Source organism: Drosophila arizonae, chromosome 3 (assembly GCF_054131065.1).
Source record: "Drosophila arizonae isolate 15081-1271.41 chromosome 3, UAZ_ARI_1.0, whole genome shotgun sequence".
In the NCBI taxonomy this organism is placed as follows: domain Eukaryota; kingdom Metazoa; phylum Arthropoda; class Insecta; order Diptera; family Drosophilidae; genus Drosophila; species Drosophila arizonae.
In genome coordinates this window covers 28,454,221-28,473,944 of record NC_142923.1, presented here as the reverse complement: position 1 = coordinate 28,473,944, position 19,724 = coordinate 28,454,221, and the positions used below count along the sequence as shown (strand labels likewise).

The following is a 19,724-nucleotide window of genomic DNA, read 5'->3' as shown; positions in this document are numbered from 1 at the left end:
TTCGTACAGGAGCAACTAATTCTTATAGCAGGAAACTAACAAAGCTTAAAAATTGTTTTAATATCTTATTAAATAAATTTAATTTACCATAAAACATTTAGATCTATATGTTGCTTAGTTTAGGTGTTATAACTAAAATATCATAGAAAGACACGTGTTTGGTGCCAACAAAATCTAATACAGTGCGCTGTGTATAAGAATTACATATTCATTAAATACAAACATGTATTTTAATTTAAAAAACTTTATCACAGAAATTTCGAAATATTTATTTATCTATTTAATGTTTAGCTTGCTAGCTAGCTGGCTAGTTCGTCCGTCAGTGAATATATAATTGAGAATAGGCATAAGATCTCAGGAAAATATTCCAGCAAATCTAGCAAATGAATTGCTAACGTGGTCAGTGGTCGTAGCTTTTTATCTGTCTATCTCCCATTTGCTGTTTTGTTTCGATATTGATATCTATTGACACAAGCTGATATGGAGAGACTTTGTACTGTGCAATTTAATATATTGTGATTTGCAGCTGCAAACTAAAAAAAAACAAATGGGTTCAGGGTATAAAACAGTCCAATATATACTAAGTGAAAATAATATGAATCTGTGCAGACTCTGTTGTTGTAGTTGAGCGAATCCGTATGAGTGTAATAATAAAGTTGTAAAGTTCGAAAACACAAATTGAATTTCCCACAAATATCGCTGCACACTCTCGTCTTCTGAAGTACCGAGATGAGATGCGGTGAGATGAGGAGCATCAATTGGTGTGGAAAACATTAATTTCGCAATCAATTCACTTGTTCCAAGAGCATGAATGACCACCATTTGGCTGGTTACGCCTGGCAGCGACTTGCTCTGTGATATTTTTAATGTTGTCCGATTCATCATTGAAATCGCATAAATATTTGTTGGCAACCATTGCAATTAGAGCAGTTGCACGTAAAGGGCCGCGGGCTACAATTAACAGAGACCACAGTTGTTGAGCAGGTGTTGCACACGTGCGGCACAGGTATTTCACCCAGATATGCTCATGTATATTTATAAGCCACACACACTCGATTTTACGAGTGCCTGAAGCAACAACGAACTGAAATGAAAACCGAAAACTAGAGACTAAAAGACCTCGCACACAATACACAAAAAACTAGCGAACCCAGCTCTGGCTGCAATATTTTGCTCACTATTGATTACATTTGATATTTTCAGTTTTCTCTTCATATATTTTTTAAGCTATTGATGGCAGAGCAAGAGGAAGCAGCTCTTCGTTAACATCTGTAAATTTCACTAGATATGCGCAAATATATTTAATAACTAGAGGGTTGGCTCTTGATACTTCGTTTAATTGAATTGGATTCCTGTTGTTTGTGTTTTGTGGGTACAGCACGCCTGTCGGCACCTTAAGGACTTTGTCTTAGCTTGTGCTGAAGAAAGCACTCAACATGATTGCAGTCGAATTTCTCGGCGAATATGCAAATATAACGAGCATAAATGAAATTTAAATGCTCAGCTTGATGAGTTGCCGTTAACGTTAAAAGAATTAAAAGTAATTTGCCGTCATCCATTTTGCCCACAGCTCAAATTTGATCAGGCTATCCGGAGCCGACCATGGGGCGTATGCGTGCTATTTATTTCAATAAATTTTTAATGGCCCGCAATTAGGCGAAGCTAAAGGTCCTGCGGCAAGCAGCAACTGCTGCGAAAACAATGATTAAGTCAATGTTCAGAGCTATTAAATCAACCCAAGTTAAGTCAAGCCAACTCTGATAACAATTTAAGAATGGGGCTTTACTCACAGAAACGACGAGAAACTTTACTGAAATTCTAATTTTGAATACAAGTCGAATGGATTACGGCTTCCCTGTGATTGATTGATTGACATGCCTTGAATGAATGACTGATGGAATAACAAGTAAGAAAGGTCTAGTCGAGACTGCTTGACTACGAGATCCCCTGAACCCTTCGAGCAACTGATATTTAAATAATTATTCGCATATGCACACATACACGCACACACACAGACACACGCATTAGCTGCAGTGCACTGCAGTGTTCGCTTACTATGGGAAGTTAAATGTTTAATAACTTTTTTTGTGGATGGACTATCGACATGAAACTTTCAGATTATGAATATAACATAGATAGCCAAAGCCCAAGTCCCTAGTATTTAAAATACGGGTGAGGGGGTGAGTTAGGGGTAGGGGTAAATTTTGACAAAACCCGAAATTGTATAAAATGCATATAAGTATACTTAAAAATTTTGGAGACTCTAGCTTTAGAAATGTAGGAAATATAAATTTATTTCTGAGTTTCGATAATGTTTCTAATCGATAACAAAATAACGGGGCAAGTTATCCATATTTAAAGCAAAACTCGATATGCACGTGCTATACACGGGCCTAGGAAAAAAATTTCAAGTCTCTAGCTCTTATATATTCTGAGATCGACGCGTTCAAACATACGGACAGACGGACAGAGCTAAATCGACTCAGCTCGTCGCCCTGATCAAGAATATATATACTTTATGAATATAAAAAGGTACAAAAATAGTGGAATTTGTATGCCCCAAAAAGTAATATACATATACATATGCCTTAATCAATTGCCTTAATGCTTAATGATACAAAATAGACGCAAGACTGATATATTGACTGACTGACTAACTACGGGCATCACAACATTGACCATATTTCTATTTAGTTTGCGAGCAAAACTGATAAAAATTAACGATTAATTCTCTGATTGACTGTCATTGGTAAGCACAAAATAGAAGACTATTTCAATTCTCTAATACACCTTTGGGTGGTTGCTTAAGCCGATTGATTAACTGATGGACGGACTGATGATTAATGCATACCTGAACAAAGGAGCTTAGCACCTGAATTTGTAAGCACAGTTGCCAGGGAGCTCTGCTTAGATTGTGTTGGGACTGAGGGTCCACAATGAAATCAACAACATTATTAGCTCATTTTGGAGTGAAGCCTCCCTAGAGAAAACGGCGTTGTTTGCTATTCGCCTCGTTAGTTGAGCTAAAGCTGAAGTTAAAGCACCAACATTCACTTTGCCATCGAGTTAAAGTTGAAGGTCTGGAGCTATGCACAAATTAGCTGCAATACGCTGGCACTTCAGCAAGAGAACCAAGAGCGTATTTCTACATAATGCCCATAATGGACTCGCTGGCCCCTCTGGCAGTAACAGATACTGGGGCGAGTGCCCGCTGAAACGGACAACTGGTCCTTCTTCATGGGATATATGTATATATCCACTTGCCACTTCACCCTCTCCGCAGGCAGCCCTGCTCTCTAAGCGCATTAGCTGCCTTTGCGGTTGAGCTGAGAGCATTGCCAACTTTTGCAAATTTCTTCCTTTATTTCTTTTTGCTGTTGTTGTTGCTGTTGTGTAAAAGTTCAAAGTTGCCTTCAGTTATTTGCATTAGTTTCCAGAGTTATTAAGCTGTGAGCGAAAAATTTACGCTGCATACACTTAAGCGCATTAAATATGGACACCGATTGAGGACGGGAGGGCAGAGTGGCTAATTCGCCCAAAGGACATTCAGTGACGTTCAAGGGGATCAAAGTGAAGTTTACTCAGGTGCTAAGCGCATTTAGCCTTATGTATGTGCCGACAGTTGCATTGCTCAAATAGAGGCGTTCGACAACTTTTTCTGCTTAAGTAAACGTCTTTTAATCGGCTTATGTATGTAGCCTAATATAAATAATTCCCTTGATGCTAATTAAAAGCTTTCTTGGAAACAATTCCACCTTTGTGGGTCTGACATATTTTAGGTATTAAGTTACTCGAGTTGTATTTTGATAATGTACATTTATATTCCACTTGAATTTCATTTTGTATTACGAAATCAATTCAACTACTGCTATCGCTTCAATTTATTGTTGAAAATATCGAATCAGCTGTCCTTCAATAGGTTGTTCCTTTTGCCTTACCTTAGATTTGTTTTTCTTTTTTTTTTTTTTGGCGTGTAAGCTACGTTCAAAGAGTTGGCAGCTCTTGTAAATGCTGAAAGCTTCCAACAATATTGCATTTTGCAACTGGGCGACATTACAAGCCAATCTTTATGGCTTGCTGCCTTCCTGACAAACATGAAATCCATAAACAGACCCACAGGGCACGACTGCAAAGGATACGCAGACACATCCTAGCATCCTAGCATGCTACTGCTGCAATTGGAGAGGATGGTGCGAGCCGAGGCGGGACGGTGCTCGCATTAGGCAACTCTGTCGACGTTGTCGTCTGTGTCTGGCTTTCCGGTGCGCTAGTACCATTGTCTGTGTCCCGTTTCGCGCTTTACCGCACCGCACCGTACCGTACCGCACCGCCTCCAATGGCTGCCGTTGTCAACAACAGTTTAGCTCAAGGCCGTAAAGGCATAGCGTTCGCTATAACTGCCACGCGCATCTTCAATCTGTCCCTGTATAGGTGTATGTCTGCGTGGGTGTGTGTGTGTGTATCTGCAGCTCGCTGTGTTTGCGTCCATGTCAACACATACTCAAGCTTCCATTACATGGCCATGATTGCTTTTTCTCTCTCGCTCTCTTCCAGCAGGTGTCGCGCCTGTCAAATGTCGTTAAGTAACACGAATTTGTCTTTGAAGAATGCATAAAACACATATTTAATATGCCAACACTGATAGTTCGAATGAAACGTGGCGTTTGACTGCGAAGCTGTCACACATAAAAGTAATTTATGATATGTAAATAACAGTATATTACAGCCCTTACGATTATTTAGTCTGATTGATTGTTGTGCCTAAACACTTGAAGAATATTAGAAAGGAAAGCAGCTAAGAAATTTATTTATTTACTAATATCAGCCTTCATATATCAGATTATGTAAGGTTTTTACATCGTCAGTATATGTAAATAGAAAATATGCTCTTTAAGCTGTTCTCTTAATCCAAAACTAATTATAAACTGTTCAGCCGTGCAATATCTGCTAATTATGTACAAAACTCTTAATCAGTCGCCTGCAGGCCTTTCAATTTAACTGTAATTCGCCTGGGTGGCAATTGTTCGGAGTCATTAGCCCGGAATAATTAATGAAGACAATCGATTGTGACAACACTGTTCCAATTGAATTCAACTGCGCCTGGGGTGGGCAACACTTTTCGCTATGCACTTAGCGGGAAATAGAGCTATGAGCTTGTTCATTTATCAGTGCATATACATGAATATATATATGTATATATATAGAGTTCAGTCAATCATACGGAATAGTCTGCACTATATTGTTCAATTGGTTATGAACAAATTTGCCTTGTTAAATCGTTCATGAATGGTTCATTTCGATTAGCTCGGCTGCTGTTCACGAACCATATGCTTTTATTCAAACGAATTGTTCATGACTGAGCTAGTGAATGAGTAAAAATGTTCATGACTCGCAAATGAACGTTTTTCAGTAAATTGAATTCGCTTCGATGATTGAACTAATTCGCAGCTTGAACTACACGCATCTAATTGCTGCGAAAATGCCTGAATATGTTTGATTGTCGTTTCGACGGGCTGTTTATCTTTTAGCATTTGTTCAGTACTCAGCTCCACTGTCGTTCCCCTTCTGCCCCTCCTGCCTGCTTCTTTGTCTTTGTATTCAAATGGCACACACGCAACGCTTTGATAATTCAATTTTGCATTTGTTGTCAGCGTCCTGTCAGCGCTTTGCATTTGAATTACATGCGGAATTTATTTCAATTATCGTGGCTGCCGGCTGCACAGTGGTGCGCCCCTCTCCCCTAGCCCCTCGCCCACCTCCGGAACGCCGCCAAGTGTGCAGCGGTGCGTGAGAGTGCCTGCTGAAGTTGACCTAGCCATCAGCATCTGCATTAAAAGGCTAGATGATGCTCAAGTTGCTGTTCCCTGCCAGTTGTTGAATCAACTTTTTCCTCCACTTTCTTCTTTTTTTTTTGCCAAGTGTTGCACTTAGTCAAGTTAAAATCTGAATATTGAAGTGCTGCTCTAGCAGACCAAAGAGATTTTTCACTCACTTATTTTGCGAACTGGTTCAGTTTATAAACAGGTTTTCAATTTAGAGAATTTAATGCACGGCCAGAACTCAAAGCCAACAAACTTTTCATTCAATAATTTTTTCCGTGGAACCTATTGAAATTAAATTACACAATGCTGAACGTTTATCCACAAAGGAAAACACTAATACACTCTGATTCCGATTATTTTATTTTTCAATTATAAGTATTTATTATTTTTATTTTATTATTTTTATTTTAATTTTTTTTACTTTATTTTTCCTTAATTTATATTATTCCTTTAAATTTAACTGTCTCTGAATAACTCGGAAATCTTAATATAAACATAATTTGTTTTCGTAACTCTCTCTCTATCTCTCTCTTTATTTTCTGTTAAAATATTTTATGCTGCAAAAAACTTTAGCTCCAAGTAACCTTAAGGACAAATTCTAAATCATATTTGCACACGCGCTTTTAGCTTGAAGGTCATTGCAAGCGCAATTCCCGCCAAGCAGATACTGCGTACACTGAGAGAAAAGTGCGCTATGCAATGCTATGCCTATGCATTTGATATGTGGAATTTCATCTGTTATCCATTGACAAATTTATGCAGATCAGCAAATTTGGACTTTCGAAATACTCAGTCATTTTTTCAAGTGTATGTCCAAAATAAATGTATAAAAGCTCAAAGTACTGAGGGGAGGGCCGCACGCACACGTGCTTAAATATTTGTTTTAAAATTAATTATGCCTAATGATATTTATGCATAAAACATATTTATTTGTCAGCGTGTGCATGTGTGTGCTTTTGGGTATGTGGGTGTGTTGATTGTAGCTGGTTGAAGAATGAAAATTACCTCATCATCGTAATTATCCTGCTCAGGCATGACTCGGCTTAAAGCGGCTAATGCGTGGAGCACAGGATGTAAATTTTCTTTTACTTTTTTTCACACAATGCCAGCGCAACTGTCGATGGGCGTCTGGGCGTATGGGCGTGTCCGTGGGCGTGTCCCCTGCACTGATAAATTGAAAATGCCTCCAGTATCTCCTGCTGCTTGCCGGGGCTTCTTCGTCTTTGTCCTCGCTCAACTTTGTAGATTGCTAATCGAATATATCAATTTCCCGACAACAATTTGCAAGTGCTCTTAATTTGTCTCCTCTCTTCCCTGAAAGGACTTCTTCTTCTTCTTCTGCTGCTGCTGGTGCTGCTGTTGCTGCTTTTCTGGAGCGCATCAGCTCGCCGGCATCCTGCAGAGCTTTGAGTGGCACAAATTACTTCTGTTTGCTGCCCAAGCTATGTTCATGCTTTACTATGACGTGGGCCGGGGGCGTGGGGCGTGGCCTTGACTTTATGCGAGGCACAGCAACTGTATTCGCCTTGATGTTGCTGCTGCTGCTGTTGCCTGCCGTAATTATGAATACTTTGTCTGGCTGTCTAAGTTGACTTAGGAACTTGTCGTTTGGCCCTCGTAATGCGCTTTTGCTGTTGTCCTAATGAGCCGCCAGCCCAGTTTGGGACCCTCTCTCGCTGTTTCGCTCTGGCTGAAAGTCTGGCCAAAAACTTGACACTAATGATGCAGCATACTTTTAGGTCGAGCGCTAAATTGAAAGAGAATGGAAAACACATTTAAAACACTGCATCAAAGTCAAACATGAGCACAATTCTCCAAGTGTTGTTATTGTTGTTGTTTTTTCTTTTGTTGTGTTGTTGCATTTTCCAGCGTGTTGTTAGTGCCAATTTTCGTGTGTGCAGGTGAGTGTGTTGCGTATATGTGTGTGTGTATGTGCCACACATTTGCAGCAGCTGATACAGTTCGTGTTCTTGTTGTAGAGCATTTGTTAGTGCTTATATAATGCATGCCGCACATACGAATGTGAATGGATGTCTGTGTGAGAATGTGTGTGTGCGTCCTTTGCTAGCGTATGTAGGTTAAGTCGTCTACACAGTAAAAAACTATGTTGGCTCAGATATATTCTATTCTATACTCTATATATATTTTTATTAAATATGGAGTATATTATATAGAGTATTCCATATATTCTTATTAAATCCCAACTAACTCATGGGTAAGAAAGAATAAGAAATAAATGAAACATACAAAATATGCAAATATTTTAAAGAATATGATATCTGTCTTTTCCACTGTCCATTTGCATAACCTTAGGGCAATTCGCCTTGACAGCGTACGACTTAAAATATACTCTTTTTGCTTTTTAAGTTCAGTTTGGTAGTTAACTATTAACCATATGCAATGCATAAATAACCATATACTAATGTAAAAATAATTATCTCCTAATTTAATAACAATTATCTCTTTCTCCTTAAAGTAAACAAAATCCAGAAGTTGTAATAGAAATAATACCGAAAGGTTCGATTTAATTCCTTAGTCCTGAGAATATATATTGAATTATGTTTAGATTAACTTGCTAATAGTAAACAAGATACTCTAAACTGTAAATAATTTATCAAATAAAAACAAAAGCTGAAAGAAATCTTAGAATTAAATGCATAAGAAACAGCCCTATAAAGTAGGCAACGCTTTTTAGTGCAAGATCTTTCTCTCCTTTGATGTTCGCTTTCCTCATACTGCATCTACTAGAGGCTGATTAACTCACTGAAATGCTAACTAAATAGTTTTTTAATTAGGTAAATTTTTGTTTCCTGTTTTTTTTTTTTTTTTTTTTTGCTGTGTAGCGTCTTAAATTAACATAAACAAAGGACAGCGCCAAAAACTTGGCAATGTTGTTTTCTAATTACAATTTTGTCACACGCTCTTGTTCTGCGTGTTTTTGGACTGTTTCTTGTTGTTGTTGTCGTTTTGGTTGTTGTTGGTGTTGTTGTTGTGGGCAGCATGCTGTTAACCTTAAAAAGTAAACGCATTCGGTATGCTAAAGTGTTGCATGCAATGCGGCACGTGGAGGGGGCGGGGCAAAGCGGATTATTATAGCTGGCGCTTTTATTATATGCAAATTAGTTGATCAAGTTGCTATGTGTGTGCGAGTGTACGAGTGTGCGTGTGTTTGTATGTGTGCAGTTGTGTAGCGTTAATAGCATTGCATTTGCAATTTAAGTTATGAAAAGTTTCTTTTGCACCGCCGCCTAAGCAGCATTTTATGCAAAATAATTGTGCAGAGAGTGTGAAAAAACCATGGAAAGAGAGAGTGAACGAGGAAAATGTGGGCAAGAAAAGTATGCATAACAATTACAATTAGTCAAGTTAGTGATTAAGGAGTGCTCAGGGCCACTAAAGTAGTTTAAAGTCCGGTTTACGGAATTATTGGAAAAAGGACACAATAGTTATCATAGTATATATGTACATAAATAATAGAGTAACATTTGGTTATAGACTATACTCCAAATTTTAGTTCTTTACTTAAATTATTTCCGCACCATTTCTAAACTTCTTGTTCTTCTTCCACTTAGCCATTCACCATCTACACACTCACACCAACTATCGACAGCCTCATAGCAATCGATATGCTTAAGTATAGATAGATTTAAATCCATTAACCATAATAGTGTTGGGCCACTACAAAGTACGGCTTTAAAATCTTGTTTGCTTGCCTCATTCCTAAATATGTAGTCTCAATCCTGGTTAACAGCTTCGCTTAGGAAATTTATCGACTCATGTAGTGCATACAATTAAGTGCATATGGAGCTAACCTTTTACGGTTCGCTTAAGTGCAATGAGCACAATAGTTTGTTTAGCAGATGACATTTCAAAGTATTCGGTGCTCGACTCCACTCGGTTCGCTTTGTTAACCAATGTGCCATAATCTATACAAAGGATGCTTTATGTCTAGGGATTTTCATAGTCATCTCTCTCTCACGCTCTGTCTCTGTCTCTGCCACTATTGTTGTTTGCTTCGAGTCACGTTAAACAGGATTCACTGTGCGCCATTCGGAACACAACAATATGACAATGCAAAAGTTTTGCCTTTATTCGCCCGCTGTTGGGCAAGCGTGGCATTTACTTTCTGACTTCCATTGCATAAACCTTACTGCGCGGCTATAAATTAAAAAATATAACAGTTTTTCATTTATGTAGCGCCCCCGCAAAACAATGGAAACTGTTTGATATAAAAACAAGCAGCAAGAACATAAATTTCATTAATTTTTGCGTAGCCAAATTGTTTCACAAGTTTTTTTTTTCTTGTTTTTCTCTTTTGATTTGGCTTTGTGGCAGGTCAGCCAAGCGCCTCGACGCTTTTATTGTTTTCATAAAAATGATTATCATTTTTTAACACAACGGCACATTGAAAGCCTGTCGGGCAGCGAGCAGAGCACAAAACACGAGTTGAAATAAATGAAATGCATTCCATATTTGCTAAAGCCAGCATTCGCTGACTAACTGCCTTTTGGCCATATATGTAGAGCAAGAGCCAAGCCAAACAACAGTTCTCTATAAATAATTCGTTAAATGAAATGCAATTCTTGAAATAGATGCAATACATGCCACAAATATTTTGGTAAATCTCTCAATTCACAATAGTTTAAAGCTCTGCTAATAAAATTCTTAGCTGGAATTATTTAATGTAATTTTAATTTAAATTTATTATTAGTAAATAGTATATATTGCCAAAACATACTGCTTAAAAAAAAAAAAAAAAAAAAAAAAAAACTTTTCAATTTATTTTATTTTAATGATATGTACATATGTATATAAATTAATGCAAAACACGATCCTTGTGATTATTGTTCATTGGATTCTCTGCCATATTTTACTTTTATTACGTTCAAATTTTCTAATTTTTTATGAGACTAACTTAATTCCAAATTAACAATTCAAATTTCAATCGTTTTGTTTTACAGAAAATCCCAAATGAATATAATTGAGCGCGTGTCGTAATTAATGAAAATTTTCCTTGAATCAAAGCTAAACTTAAAATATACAAAACACCCACTTTCATTTGATCTGTGAAATTTGCTGTAAAAATTCAATGTTATACAAATTTAATGCATAACATTCAAGCTGCGAACCGCAGAAGTTGCAAGAATGGCTTATAAAATATTGAAGAGCATTCAAACGCCATCATTTGCAGGCGAAACTTTTATATATATGTATTTGTGCATATATGGTATATGCTCGTATGTATGATATATTTTATAACTTTTCATTGCAGCATTGTGTAGGGCGCTAAACAAAACATTTTGTGCAAAGTGTGCGCTTGTATTTTGTTATCAACGTGTTGACATTCGTGCGAGTTCTGTGTGCCCCTCTGTCTCCTCCCACCGGCACAGTCAGCAACTCCCACGCTCGTTCGCCCCATCTCGCTCCGACCCGCCACCCCCTGGCTGACTTCCGGTCGTAATGCAACCGTGCGTAAGCTGCTTCCGCTTGACAGACGAAGGCTCTCGAGCGCTACGCATACGCATATATATCATTGTCAAATGTTTTCATATCGTTTCATGGCATTTTGCAGAAATTTAAATTTATTGCTTCAATGAAGCGACAAAGCATATAAATTGTAAATTGTTCATAACTAGCGCACACACACACATTAAAAATATATATATTTAGTTATATATAAATGTGTGCGTGCGTGTGTGTGTGTGTCTGTCTGGAGCAGTCTGAAAAAATTCGTGTATTTGTTGAACCGTCAAGTGCAAAAATCAATTGCAGCTACTCGGCCACAGAACGTGTTGCAGCCAGCAATTTGCCAGGACACTTTTGTGGCAGCTGCTGCTGCTGTTGCTGCCTCTGCCTCTGCACAGTCAGAGCTACGTGCCACTTATGTCGCTGCCGAGTTTAGTGGCGCTGGCAGCCAGGCAGTCAACCATGTTGCACGTAAGCCGTAAACGTTTTTAGTGGATTTGTGCGGCGTGGCCGGGTTACGACAGCCATAATGTTTCATTAGTGGGCGCCTAGCTGCTGTTCCTGCTCCTGCTCCTGCTCCTGCTCCAGCTCTAGCTGCGCCTTGTCAGTTTCTGACTTGGCTCAAGCATCCTGCGGGGCTGGCAATCAGCCCTAGCTGAACTCAAGTCACGTTGTAGTTGTTGCTCTTGCTTTTGCTGCTCTGTCCAGACGAGTGTGCTCAAGCCATAATGATCAATGTGCGGCACACTTGCCTGTGGCCAGGCTAAGGCGAAACGAATCAATCGATAGCTAATTTAATAGCAACAGACTTGAAGCAGCGGCTAACTGAGGAGCCTGCGTAAATGTTTTTATTCCAATTAAGTTCAATTCAAAATTAGAAAATAATCAAATACATACTCGGGCTCGCTCAAACGTGAGCTAAATTCATATTCATTATTTAAATTACTCTTTTGTCATTTCATGAGAGCCTTATTTATTAAAACAGGTTTATCTCAAAAAAATGCTAAAATGTAAAAATAATAAATAGTAAATGGAAATATAAAAAAAAATTAAAAATAACTTTAAATTAATGATATAATAAATAATTGGAGACTACATATGTATTAATTATTTTCTTAAGTATTAAAAAATGGAATATAGAATAGACTTTCTTTAAAATTCGAGTAGTTTACTAAAATTAAAGACATTACTATCGTCATGAATTTCGTTTAATTAATTATATTATTGAGACTCTCGAATAAAAGCTAAGAGTTTTCAAATTTCAATTTTAACTTAAAGCTTTATGCAACTCGCAAAATATTAAATTCATCCTCGTCCTTTCCAATTCATAAGAATTGCTAATTCTACTTCTTGCAGTGCGTGCCTACCACGCTTTAAATTGTAATAAATAGAACTGCTTTAATTGTAACTAGATAGAAATCTATTTGTATGTATGCTCAATGATATGCATATATATTTATGTATAAACGGTAACATCCATGGCATAGCACGCAATAAAACGCAAATGTTGTTGGAAAAATATATATGTATACGTCCATAATATAAATTTGTACATTTGTATTGTGCGCCATAAAATTAGGCAGAGACCATTAACAGTGGCTCGGCTCGGCTCGGTTAGGCTCCCAGTTGAATTGAAGGAACGGATGTTTCGCTAGGCTTGGCAGAGAGAGCGTAGAGTGGGCAGGATTGCAAGGATTGCACATTAGTTTTAATGCATGTTTCATGCGCCATTAGGCTTAATTAGTGGCATTCGCGTTGACGTCGCCCGGCTCAACTGGAATGGACTTCAATGTTGTAGCAGCTCTCAGGGGCAGGACCATGGCCTTAACGGCATGTAATTTGCCATGCGATTGCAATTGCAACTGCATTGCATGCATCCAGGGGCTGTATAAATCTATATAAACCCATATCAAGGCCAGCCTGAATAAAGCGAACTGAAGATTTAATTAAGAAAAATAATAAATGCATGCCTCCAAGCGACTGCCAACTGGCAGCAACAACAACAACAACATCATTTGCTACATAAATTGTCGTTGGAATACGGTAGAGTTTGCGGCTCTGCGGCGCTCTGAGTTGTCGAGTTCAGTGAGCTTTTGAGGTTTCCATTTACATTGCGATGGCCGTATCGTAAGTTAGCCTGCAAATACCAAATTTAGCTGCTCATTGCTACCGGCACTCGTTTTGCCAAAAACAGCCAACGACAAACACAACCTGTCAGCTGAGAGAGAAGAGTGCTGCCCAAGTTAGCCTTTTTTAAAGCTGAAATTTAACTGAGCAATTGAGATACAGTTATTAACTCCATAATTTAGCCTTTTTTGGCTAGAATTGAATGATATGATGATGAGATAAGCAATTACCCACACAAGTTGGCCTTTTCTGGTGTCTAAACTCAACTATTAGCAATAAAGGTACATTTTATTAACTGCACAAGTTATCGTTTTTTGATAAAGTATTTAAATAAGTCTTATTCACTACAAACAATAGTTTTTTTTTTTTTTTTTGTCCAAAATGATGACTAATTGAGATACATTTCATTAACTACAGAAGTTAGCGTTTCTTGACTAAAATTAATGATGGGTAATTGCACAATTTAATAATTTTTTCCCGAAGTAACTTGAACTTTAATTTTAATTAGATCTGTAAAAATTATTTTCATTTCAAAATTTTAATAAAATTATATTCACTGGTGTTTTTAATAGATTTATGGAATTTCAATTCCACTTGAAAAAGAATGAAAAACTTTTTCTTTTTTTACACATAAATCAAGCAATAATAATAAGAACAACATAAACAAATTTATATTAATTGCCTTAATTGTTGTTGTTTTCAATTTGAATATGCTCAGAGCATGACTCAATAATTGCACAAGAGCATTAAAAATTCGATGTAGCTCTGTAGCTTAGTTAACTGGCCCAAAACGCCCAGCTATGTTGCCATTGAGGAGCAACGCATAAAAAGCTAAATTATAGTCAGAGTCAGCCATCTCAAATGAACCAATAGAGACAGCCAAGAAAACCAAGAAAGCCAAGCAACCAAGAAGACAAGTTCCTGTCAATTTGTCACTGATTTTTTATTTTCTATTTATTTTTTGTACTGTTTGCTTAATATTTTTGTAAATTAATGGCGCAAACACAAAATAATTCCAGAACCAGAAAAAAAATGTTCACCTTGTAAAAGTCAAGACCAAGACATCAAATAAATTGCAGGCAAATCAAAATAAACAACAGACGCTGAATAATGTAAAAATCGACAACGAAAATTCTACAAATAATTTACAACAACAAACAGGCCGCGTTGAAATGAAAAGCCAACAAAAAAAACAAAGAAAATGTAATGCTGATGCTCTCTGATTATCAATAAACAAAAGTGCACATCAGTCGATAAATAGAGCGTTTGTAATGCCAATGACAGGGCAGCTGAGCTCTATTTCAAGTGCCGATGACCCATAGATGTACACCATTAAAAGGTCAATTCAAGATGTAAAGCCTTAATGGCTTACTCATTGTTGTCAGTTCAAAAGATATATGGCTTACAAGCAACTTGGGAATAGAATTTACAAAGGAATTAAACTTAGAAATTTGTACGCAAATGCACTACCAGATTTATATTTATATTTATATTTAGATTTATATTTATATTTTATTTATATTTATATTTATAATATTTATATATAGTATTTATATTATATTTATATTTATATTTATATTTATATTTTATTTATTTTATAGTTTATATTAGTTTATATTTATATTATATTATATTTATATTTCAAGTATATTTATATCTATATCTGTTCTTTTTATATTTTATTATATTTCCTTTATATTAAATCTTTCTGTATTTTTTTTTTTATTTCTCTTTTCAGATTTCTCTTTTTTTATATTTCTATTCTTTCCTTTCTTTCTATTTATTTCTTTTCGATATTTCTTTCTCTTTCTCTTTCTATTTCGCTTTCTATTTCTATTTCTCATTTCTCCTTTCTCTTTACTTCTATTTCTCTTCTTTCTCTTTCTCTTTCTTCTTGTTCTCTTTCTCTTTCTCTTTCTATTTCTTCTCGTTCTTTCTCCTTACTCTTTCTCCTCTTCCATCCTCTCTCTTTTACTCTCTCTTCTTTCCTGTTCCGCCTCCGTTAGCGTCCGCAGTGTTTCTCCCTCCTACCCTCACACCCAGCAAATTGTCAGCCATTTTAGACGTTATTTAACTGCCAGCCCACCCGGGCCCATAACAAAACAGCTCGCAAAATTATCCATATAACAGAAAGAACAACAGAAAAAAAAATAAGCAGAAAATAACAAAATATAAGTAAACTATAAATAAAAACCAAATTTTTGCTGGCTGGCATAAAGCTTTTAATGTACAACGCGGCGTATGCGCAATATTTTACATTAAGCCAACAAACAAACGCAAAGAAATGAGGACTGTGGGGGGCAGTGGGTGGGATTTGACTGGATGAACGTGCCCGTGTCTAGGTAAAATTATTATTGAATTGATTTTTGGGCATTTTCTATATAGTCCGTATACATAAACAAGTCTGATTGACGGACGTGAGTGCATGCCCAATGCCGAATAGGGGTGGACGCCTGGGGACGCGGTTGGAGAGATGAAGATAGGTTTGTTTCCGGAGTCCATTAAACAGAAGAACAGAGAGATTTGTTCAGTCATGGCAATGTGCAATGCATATTGAAATTAAAATGAATTATTTATTTAGTGGGCAGCTCATTAAATAAAATGCATGTGAAAATTATTTATAGCATAATTGAAAATTAAATGCGCACAATGGTTAAATTAAGCAAACAAAATACATATTAAAAATAACTAACGAAAATGTAATTGAAAACAAGTGAGAGCACTAAAGTCGAGACTGCTCGTGCGAGCTGTTGTTGAATAATTTCTCTTTTAGTGGGTCTATATTTTCATTACACTATCAGTATGATAATACAAGTTCGGTATATGCCAACGCATAAATCTTTAGTACTTGAAATAAGTTTTTTTTTTTTTTTTGTCTATACACAGTAAATCTGAAGTTTCTAGTTACGTTGGATTATTGAAAATGTTAAATAATGTCGAATTATCAATATATCGTTATTTTTATAAAACAAAAATATTTATAATTCTTATTGTTTTTTGGGAAAAAAGTTGTTGAAAAATATTGATGTTTTAAAATATTCGACAACCCTGAATTACACTTAAGAAATGAAATAAACTGATCGCTTATTGTCGATAAAAAAGATATGGATTGAGCTATCGAAACAAATCTGATAATCTCGTACTACGTATGGAGTATACATGTATAATTTCTAGTCTGGCTCTTATATCTTCTGAGATTTTGACGTTAGACAGACGGACGTGGCTATATCAACTCAGCTCGTCACCCTGATGAAGAATACTTAGATGTACTTCCCTCTGCCTGTAACATACATTTTCATAAAGCAATTATATTCTGATTTCCCATTTGCAATGAGTTAAGTGGGTATAAAATCACACACACATGCACACACACAGAAATACTTAAAGGTAAATAAAATAAAGGAGGCACATGTTGAATGCTTGAACTATCGTGAATTACAATGAGCACAATACGAATTGAGGTATTTATAAATCGCCCTATTAATGTGTCAGCATGTAAATCTTGGCAAAACATTAAAGCAGACAGCTGCGTGTGCGCTTTATTTATTAGCCGCATCGATGCTTGGCATTGGCATTGAGTATGTAAGTGCAAATATAACAGATTACGTTGGGGATTACTGGACTAGTCGCCGTGCTTGTGGGAACGTAATGCCTTTCATTTAAGCTCCAACTGAGCCCCAGAGAGCATAAAACCAATGCCCATTTAGACAAACTACAAAAGCGACTTAATAAACAAACCACAAAAACTCATTACGATCCGCAATTCAATTGCATTTACGCCCACAGAAGTTCGGGCGAGTGAAACAAAAGCGTTTGACTGACTTGATGATATCTTGGCTTTTAGTTAGGTTTTCTGCTGACAATCAGAATTAAATTTATTTTACTTCTTGAAGTCATTGAAATATTTCGATGACTGATTTTTACTTTAATTTTAATTAATACCAGATGCTTTAGGAAGCAGCATAAAGTGATTGTATTATAAAAAGATTAAAAATATAGAAGTATAAAATAAGTGTGAAGAGCAAAGCGAAGGCCCCAGTAGCCAGTGCTTCGTTATTTATTTATTTATATTTGTTGTTTTTAGTTTTATTATTAATTCTAACGTCTAAAGTCATAGTTCTTGGAGAATCATTAAAATTATATTTATTTTTATTTTAGTTTCTTTTTTATTTGCAAATTTGAGTAAATCAATGTAACCATATATGCAGCAAAATTTAAAAGAACACAAATTATCCATTCTTGTGAAAACTAAAGTAATTATTAAAAGTTTAATCAAAGACCATCACTTTATTTGGTATAATATGTAGCTTCTAGGTGTATACAAAGAAAAAAATACTTAAATCAATCGTTAAAATAATTGTAAAATACTGAGGATGCGAAATAATATTATCCAGAAATTGTATTTCTGCCCTTTTTATGTTTCAGAAAACACTTTTACAACAGGATTATGATTTGATGTTAAAAGTAACTCGTGGACATTTATATTTTTCATTTTTAGAGATTTTCAAAGATTGTACTGAGACAGAAAAATATTAGATTAAATTAATTAGATTATACATTTCAAAAAAAAAATTTATTTCTAATGAATAGAATTTAAAATTTTTACTCGGGTCATTAAAAAGGCTAATAAAATTCTATCTATCCAGTCAGCAAATTACCCCTATCAAAAATGTCGTTTTTATCGCTTCCTAACGACCTTCATCATTTCGAGCTAAGCAGCTCAGCTTATGGCATTTTAATGAAAGGGTATTATGTCAGGCATTTTTATTGCATGCAGCACACATAGCCACATGCATTAAAGTACATGTGTATGTACATGTATATGGTATGCTCACTTATTGGCGAGCCACATGCGATGGGTGTGCAGTGGTGAACTATAAGTATATCACGGTTGGTGGCTTATAATGCAGCCACAGGATGGAGATATCATAAGTGGGCAATCCATCGAGTGCTTACTCGATTGCAATTACAATCGCAATTGCAATTGCAATTGCAATTTATTGATCACTCGAGCCCCAGCGGACTACGTGCTGTTGAATAATCCAACATCGATTAAATTTCATGTGTCGTGACAGTTAAATTGCCATCAAATTGCATTGTGCATGGAGGCAGATTCTTTATAATCGTCTTTTCAGGCCAAGCACACGAATGGCCATTGCGCGGACAGCAGAGCGCTAGAATGCGAGGACGGCATGTTCACGTCAGCCGGGCAACTGTTGCCACAACAAAAGTGTCACGAGAACTGTTAAAAAGCGCTTCAGCAACTTTTACAATCAGCAAACATGACAAAAACTGGACGCACAAAACAAAAACCAAGTGTCAAACACAAATGAAACAAAAAATGCGACTTGATGCATAAGTTTCGGACGCTAAGCCGCCGGACACAGAGCCTCATGTGAAGGGGCTGCAGCTGGGACAGACGGCTTACAAGAGCAAAATGCTCCAGGCCCAACAGAGCCACCAGAGCCAGAGCTACAATAAGGACGAGGGAGCTTCAGTCCGAATGGGATGATTTGAAAAGCGCTGTATCTAGATTGGAGCTGTCCCACCAGCGCAAACCCTAACCCAATGCCAAAAGTTGTGCTCTTTTCTCTTTTGAATGCGAAATTACTACATTGACTAACTTTCGAGGTTGTTCTTCGCTCGATTTGAAGTTTTTTTTGCTAATATATTATATTCCCAAGTATCGTTTGCTTGGCAATTTATAAATCTAAAAAACTTTTGATAAAATAGTGGAGCAAAACTAAAATATGATGTTTGGATAGCATATATACATATATATATATATATATATATGTATATATATTTAATCAATGATATAGCTAGAAAATGTAAATTAAAAATCGTTAAATATCGATTACCTATTTCCGATTTCAATCTTTGAATCTGTGAGCACCAAAATATATATGGATTTTAAAAAAAGTCATGTTTAGCATTACATAAAGATTATATTACGTTCACTCTTAGTTATTTTAAAATTTGCATACATTATATTTATTATATAACGTATAGAAAAATATTAATATGTTATTACTTACTATACTATATTTAGTATATATTATTATTATGAATATAAAATTATTATATATTAAATTATCTGAATATCCTTTGGCGTACTAACTTGTTTTAACTTCAATATTTGACTTATTTATAAGTCAAATATATAAGGCTAATTTATTTTAAATATCGCCTTCTTGTGTAGCAACGTAATATTTCAAGATAATATAGCACAAAGCCATATCTGCTTTCACAATGTTTGCCCTGGCTCGTCTGTAAATTTATACTCCCTTTATTGATATTCTCTTTTAC

General features: G+C 36.1%; 1 protein-coding gene across 3 annotated transcripts in view; it reads right to left on the bottom strand.

Annotated features, from left to right (window-relative positions):
* Nucleotides 1–19,724, bottom strand: part of Dpp10 (Dipeptidyl peptidase 10) — a 53,274-nt gene that overhangs the window by 21,019 nt on the left and 12,531 nt on the right. For 2 of the 3 annotated variants that reach the window (XM_018004537.2, XM_018004540.2), the window contains exon 2: nucleotides 6,828–7,569. In XM_018004537.2, coding sequence (XP_017860026.1) covers nucleotides 6,828–6,857 — 30 coding nt within the window. In that variant the 5' untranslated portion in view covers nucleotides 6,858–7,569. Of the gene's footprint in view, nucleotides 1–6,827; nucleotides 7,570–19,724 lie in introns of those variants that run through there. The other variant, XM_089465888.1, reaches the window with a different exon arrangement.